Below are 6,545 nucleotides of genomic sequence, written 5' to 3' on the forward strand. Positions count from 1 at the left end.
CCCAAGGATGGCGACTAGTGCCCGCCTGGCTGGAGCAGGAATTCCCAGCTCCAGCTGTGGGCAGCACAGAGCCAGCCGGCCACCAGTGGGGCACAGACCACGTCAGGGCCCCACTGCCCCCGCCATGACTGGGCGACTCTGGAATGGGGAAAATTCCACATCAGCATGGCTGCCTGGGACCTTTCCATATCTGATGGGCCTGTTCTCCAACCTGTAGCCAGAGAGGCACATGCATCCAAGCGGGCCGAGTCATGCCAGAGGGCTACAGGCTCTAGCTCCAGAGGTCCTGACTCTCTGTCCTTGCTGCAGACAACCCAACCTCCAACTAACACATGTATGCCAGGGTGAGCATGGGACCCAGCACCCAGCACAACCCCCACGTCTACACCGCAGCAAGGCCCAGCTGGTGGGGGTTCTCTGCTCCCCAGGCCAGAGCCTGCCCAACCTCTCGCCTTCCCCTGCACAGGCTGGACCTACAGTGACTGCCTCAGGAACACACCTGCTGCCTACAGAGCTAGCACAGCAGACGGGGAGGTAAGCCCTTGCCTGAGCCCCGCTCCAGGGTCCGGGCAGCTCCCCCAGCTTCCATGCTGTGTCCCCGCCCTGAGCCCACTAGAATAGGGGGCTACGCCTTCCACTGCATGCTGAGGGCTTCAGAACCCCTGATAGAAGTTAAACAACTGGTTCAGCCACACCCTTTTCTTAGCACTCTAGAGCCAGCCTGGCCTCTGCTCTCGATAGCACTCAGCCTGGCACCTTGGGGAGGCTATCCTGGGTGGGACTCGGGAGTGGGCATGGGGAGCTCGGGTGCTAGCCCTGGCTGTTAGGAAGCACTGACAGTCCCAGTTAGGGCACATCTCCCTGGCCCCCGAGCCAGCGAACTACAGGGTAGGCGGGAGGCTGTAGGGCAGGTCTCCCAGGGTTACACACCAGGCAGCAAGGCCCAAGCTGGGGGTTACTCAGGGATCTTTCCCAGGTGCCCATGAGGGGACCCTCACCTCGGGGACCTCACGGACTGGCTTTATCTTCCCTGCTGTCTCTAGCAGGTGGTCATGAAAATCCATTGGTATTTACTGAGCACTAATAAACACCTCACACTATTGAGACTGGACAAAAAGTTACCACCGAACCCTCAAGATCCTTTTGAAGAATTTTGACACATTAATTTTGCATGAAGCAACAGCTACACAGGGAAAGTGCCAGAATGTGACCAAGGTCAGACTGGAAGCTCTTTAGACATCTAGAGAGTTCTGAGCAGCGTCTGGGCCCATCTTGTAAGCACCTAGGGCTAGCAAGTCTGCAACAGAGCCAGGTGGTTCTCCAACCCAGGAAGGCGCAAGGACACAAAATTCAATTGGCTGCAAAAGTCCAGCGATTTAATAACAAATGCTCCCCGACCCTCACCCCAACACAGCACCCCGAGAATCCTGGGCCCATCTGTGTGTGGGAGGGCTGTGGAAAGTCATGGCAAATGAGGGCAGCAGGTGAGGGGCTGGACGGGCCTCTGCTCTCCACATGTCACTGACTCCTGGGAGCCCAGAGTCAGGCTGGGCACAGATGCCTCTTCTGCTTGGCCACCAGCAGGAAACTCCACCCAAGGGAGGCCCAGCCAGGGCAAATGAGGGGTCAGGGCAAACTGGGGGAAGGAGCGGTGAGGTCACCAAGCTTAGATCCTCAGGCCTGCCTTTGTCACGTCCAGCTGTCAAAAGCCGGCCTCGGCCCAGCAAGGGGTCACCGGGACTCACACCGGCCTTGCCTTCCTGGCCTTCTTCTCAGCCCTCACAGCCTCATCGTGGGCTTTCCGCTTCTCTGCTAGTTTGTTGGCCTGTGAGGAGGAAGGGAGAGATCAGACTGTGGTGCTTGTGGAGGTGGAGGAAGGGAAGAACAGAGCTTCCAGAAGAGTTAAGAGGCAAATTACCATGGGAAATAACATATACATCTTGGGACCAGCAGTTGGCGTAATGGCTATGTCGTTGGACTCCCATGTAGTTGACCATAGTTTGAGTCCTGGACCTGGTGGCTTAAACTCATGCTGGGTTCATGTATGTGCGTGCCCAAAATCCCGAGAGGAGAATGGAAGAGAAGGGATTGTGGTATGGTCATTCCCCCTGGGGTGGGTTATTTCTCGCTTTCTGTCTCTGTTTCGCTTTGGCGAGTGCATGTGCCCTATAGCAATAACCTCTCCAAAAATATATATATGTGTGTACATATATACACATCCGACCTGCTTGATGTCACAAAACACAACTCTACACCTACTTTATGGTTATTACTTTATTGCCCCAAGGATCTCACATTAACAAGAACCCCATGTTCCCAAAACTAAGAGGAGCCGCAGCAACCACTTCATTCCCTCTCTCCTGTCCTCTGGGAAGCTGGACACCATTCAAACTTTTACCACAAGCTGATGGCAAGGGGCGCAAAAAGAAGAGTCTCCCCAGGGCCTGTGGCAGCATCTAATACAAAACTGTAGCAATTATTCTCCAAAATACTTAGCCTGCAGAAGCATTCAGAGGTAGACATGCACAGCTCAGAGATATTCTCTGAGAATGCTGGAAAACCTAACCCTGGCCTAGCGACCAGGCCACAGGCTGTACAATATCACGAAGAGGAGCCCAAGGAGTGGTTAAATGAAAAAATTCATGCTTCATACGGGATTGGCCCCATGGCATGGACGTTAGGGGAGCCAGACCCCACATGGCCAACCATGCACGTGGAGTCCCTCACCCAGAGGCTTGAGGAACACACCAGGCACGTGTATACGTGTGCCCAAACTGATGGGATGGACAGAGGAAGAGTAGGGCTAACAGCATGACCACTCCCCTCAGTGGCAGGGTGCTTTCGCCTTTCTCTTTTTCTCTCTGGCAAGTGCACATACCCTCTAGCAAAATAAAACAACAGCTGGTGGTTTCCAAGATGCTATGCAGGCTAGGGTGGAGGCCTCAGAGGCTGGGCAGGTGACCTCGGGGAAGGGCTAGGGAAGCCCAGAGTTTACCCAGAGTAGAGCTGGCCAGCTTCTAGGCTGACCCACGCAGCCATGGCCAGTGGCCACACCCAGAGTCTCAGGTGGGTGACAGAGACCTACCTCACGGACTTTGCGCCTCTTGCCAAACATGATCTTGTTATATAGGTACTTCTCCCTCTTCTTCATCATCATGATGGCCAGGCGCTTGGCCTCACTCTCCTCCTCCTGGGCCAGCCGCTGCTTGTTCTCCAGCTTCACGGTGCCCGCCATCACTCTGGGCTTCTGGGGACACAAGGCAGATGCTCCTGGGTGCAGGCCTGCCCCCCATCCCCCACCTTACCAGTCCCCTGGCTCCTGCCCTCTGGGCCAGAGGGGCTGCTCCCCCATCTGTACCTTCCCCTCCACCCTCTGCTCTTCCAGGGCTGTCAGTCGGGCCTCTTCTTCCTTTTCTGAACCAGCTTCATCTTCCTCATCCTCCTCGTTTTCTCCTTCATCACCAGCATCTTCATTGTCTTCTTCCTCCTCTTCTGATTCATTCAAATTTCCTATGGACGGGAACCAGCAGTTAGCGTAGTGGCTATGTCACTGGACTCCCACGTAGTCGACCGCGGTTCGCGTCCCAGACCTGGTGGCTTAAAACTCATGCTGGGTGCGTGTGCGTGCATGCCCAAGATCCTGAGAGGAGAATGGAGGAGAATGGATTGCGGCGTGACCATCCCCGCTGGGGGGTGATTTCTCGCTTTCTGTGTCTATGTCTCGCTCTGTCTGGCGAGCACATGCACTCTATAGCGAAAATCTCTCCAAAAAAAAAAAAAATTTCCTATGGACAGCCAATAACTTCTGAACGCTCTGGGGGCCTGCACTTCCCCTGCAGGGTCAGAACAGGCCCTAGGCACCACTCTCTCAGACTCTGCCATCTTCAGCCATGGGAACTTCCAAAGATACTTTGGGGCTTCCCAACTGTGGCCCCCTTTGGCACCTCCTCATAGCCCCAGCTAGCTTCGGAGGAAACTCCAAGGCCCCCACTCCTGAGCTCTGGCCCTCTCACGTAAACTGTGACAACTCCAGAACACATCCTGCCCAGGCACCCTGAATGTCAAACAGCACTTGACTGGTAGACGCAAATGTTCCCTTCTCCTACGCCTTACTCCAAAGGTGAGCTCAAAGGCTTTTTGCTCCTGCTTCCCTGTTCCCTGGAGCTTGCCACTTTTGTGGTCAAGAGACACAGCCAGCTCAGGTCTAGGAGCTAAGGCCAGCCCAGAGGTGCCTGTCCACCTGCCACCTGGCCCCTTCCCACTCACCTGGGTCCTCTCCTCGCTGCAGAGCCAGAAGCTTCAGCTTCTCGGGTGGGACATAATCTCCTTCCTTCTCGGACACGAAGGGTGAAAGGTGCGGGGGCAGCTGTACCCCAGGGAAGTACTCTGCCACGGGCAGGAGAAGGCGGGCATTCACGGAGTCAAACACCCACTGGGGCTGCACGTAGCACCTGGGGCAGAGCGCAGGCAAAGACAGGTCACGGAGCAATCCCAGGCCCCACTGCATTGCAGAGGCCTTTGAGACAGACCTCCCACTTGCGAGTCCAAACGAGGGCCTTGGGCCCTACCTGCCAATGACGGAGGTCATCTGCCCAGGCCGGTCCACGATCTGGTGGGTGATGCAGGAGTCTGTGACATCATAGGTGGCCCCAATGCACAGTGACTTGTCCCAAGACACAGCCCCACCAAAACTCCTATAGGCACAGGGACAGCCCACAGGCATGAGCTGCCTGTCTGAGGACCTGATGGCCTAGCACTCACACTCTAAGCACACACTTGCCCCCTCCTCGCCCCAGGATCCTCCCATCTGTGCCGACACCCAGCTCTGGCCCAGGAGACCCGCCTCTGCCCATCTTACTGCCCTTAACTGGTAATAAAGTGATGGCGGCTCTGGCCTCTGGCAGGTGTGCCCTGTTGCCTGAAGCCATGAGAGAACTCCCCACAGGCTGTCTTCTAAGAGATGAAAGCCAATGCCGCCCCGATGATACCAATGGGCATCCAGGGCAGGACTTGAACCAGACGGCCAGGGCTGCCAGGTTGCCTCGAGCCTGCCCACCTGATGATGAAGGCCAGGGCCTCACGCGGCACCTCGCGGTTCAGGAAGAACTTCAGGCCCTCAAACAGCTTCTTGTGCTTTTCCTGTGCCTCCAGCTCCTTCCTGCGGTCCTCCTCCTGTGCCGCCATCTCCTGCCATGGGAGGAGTCAGGCCTCGCACCACCAGGGCTGCCTTGTCCCACTGGAGGGCAGGGTTTGGTGGCGACTCCCTCCCCAGCTTACTTCTAGGTTCAAGATCTTTCAGATGCCTGTCTCCACGCCCCCTCCCTGCTTCTGGAAGGTGGTGCAGTGCTCACCTCATCAGCGGGAAACTCATCTACCTCGGCCTCCTCCTCTGTGGCAGGCACCACTGCACGGGCCAGACTGGCACTGAGGGCTGCCAGTTTCTGTGGGAAAGAAGGAGGGCTCAGGGCTGCAGGTAGGACTCTGGGTGTGCTTCCAGGGTGGGGAGGGGCAGTGGCCACAATTTTGGGCTATCAGTGCGTTTAGGTTCTGAGGACAATCCCTGAGACCACCCAGAGCCACTCCCCACACCCCCACTTTAAGTCAGAATCTTAGAGGCACAGGGATCAAGGGCCACCTTTCTGAAGAGACGCCTCTCTCACCTCCATAGAGCTCTCAGTGTCCAGCGCATAGGTCCCCTCGCTGGCCTCTGCCTCTCCTTGGGTCTGACCCTCGAGCTGGTAGACAAAGGCATGGTCAGAGGAAAGAGGACAGCCACCATGTGGAGAAAGAAAGGCTATGGCCCCTGCACCATGGGGAGAAGGGGCTGGGCAGGGGCCCTACCTTGGGGGGGTAGTGGAGGTTCAGTGACTGGTAAAGGCGGAAGTTGACGAAGCCCAGCAGGGTGGTGTAGAACTCGGTGAAGGTGGCCATGACCCTGTAGTCCACGTCTGTTGGGTGGTCGTGGGAGAAGGCGTAGGGGGTGATCCACACCATGGGCTGCCCCAGCACCTCCACCTGGTAGTAAATGCCTTTGATGGACAGGAAGACCTTGCACAGGGCCCGGGCCATGGAGAGCTGGCGGCACAGCTGGATGGTGTGAATGTGGTACTTGGCGGACCTGGGAAGGTGGAGAAAAGGAAGCACATGGACAGGGTGTCGTCTAGGTCCCGTAGGGCGCCGATGAAGGTGGGGTACCACTCCTTAACGATGTGGTCAAGTTTGTAGTTGGGCCTATTGTCCTTCAGACGTTCCAAGGTGTTCCACTCACTCTTCCCATACACCTTCCGGAGTTTCCGGACAAAAACCTCAAGAACGTGTTGACAATGGGTTCATGAAGGAGAAACTTGATATCTTTGAGAAGGTAGAAAGTGCGGGCAGCTGTGGAACCCTTGTTAACCCTTCTTCTTGTGTTCGGGCTTATGGGGATAAAGGCCGTTGAGGCTGAACAGCCGCCTGAAGTCGGCCAGGCTCGACTGCTGCTTCTTCTGGGCTTTATTTCGGGTGATGTAGTTGGTGGCAGAGCCCGGTTCCCACTTCTTCTTCTC

General features: G+C 56.5%; 1 protein-coding gene and 1 long non-coding RNA gene across 3 annotated transcripts in view; one reads left to right on the forward strand and one right to left on the reverse strand.

Moving 5' to 3' along the window:
* The window catches only part of LOC102503203 (uncharacterized), a 17,856-nt gene that overhangs the window by 5,010 nt on the left and 6,301 nt on the right, over positions 1-6,545 (forward strand). Inside the window, exon 2 of the long non-coding RNA XR_334488.2 lies at positions 467-534. This is a non-coding gene — a long non-coding RNA (uncharacterized LOC102503203). The remainder of the gene's footprint in view (positions 1-466; positions 535-6,545) is intronic.
* PES1 (pescadillo ribosomal biogenesis factor 1) overlaps positions 1,663-6,545 on the reverse strand; it is an 18,125-nt gene continuing 13,242 nt past the window's right edge. Inside the window, exons 6-14 of one of the 2 annotated variants that reach the window (XM_006147927.3) lie at positions 5,842-6,048; positions 5,661-5,735; positions 5,352-5,441; positions 5,057-5,187; positions 4,569-4,694; positions 4,267-4,451; positions 3,359-3,510; positions 3,086-3,247; positions 1,663-1,825 (exon numbers count right to left, since the gene is read on the reverse strand). In XM_006147927.3, coding sequence (XP_006147989.1) covers positions 1,742-1,825; positions 3,086-3,247; positions 3,359-3,510; positions 4,267-4,451; positions 4,569-4,694; positions 5,057-5,187; positions 5,352-5,441; positions 5,661-5,735; positions 5,842-6,048 — 1,212 coding nt within the window. In that variant the 3' untranslated portion in view covers positions 1,663-1,741. The remainder of the gene's footprint in view (positions 1,826-3,085; positions 3,248-3,358; positions 3,511-4,266; positions 4,452-4,568; positions 4,695-5,056; positions 5,188-5,351; positions 5,442-5,660; positions 5,736-5,841; positions 6,049-6,545) is intronic. The other variant, XM_006147926.3, reaches the window with a different exon arrangement.

This window comes from Tupaia chinensis, unplaced genomic scaffold (genome assembly GCF_000334495.1).
Source record: "Tupaia chinensis unplaced genomic scaffold, TupChi_1.0 Scaffold000226_1, whole genome shotgun sequence".
In the NCBI taxonomy this organism is placed as follows: Eukaryota; Metazoa; Chordata; class Mammalia; order Scandentia; family Tupaiidae; genus Tupaia; species Tupaia belangeri.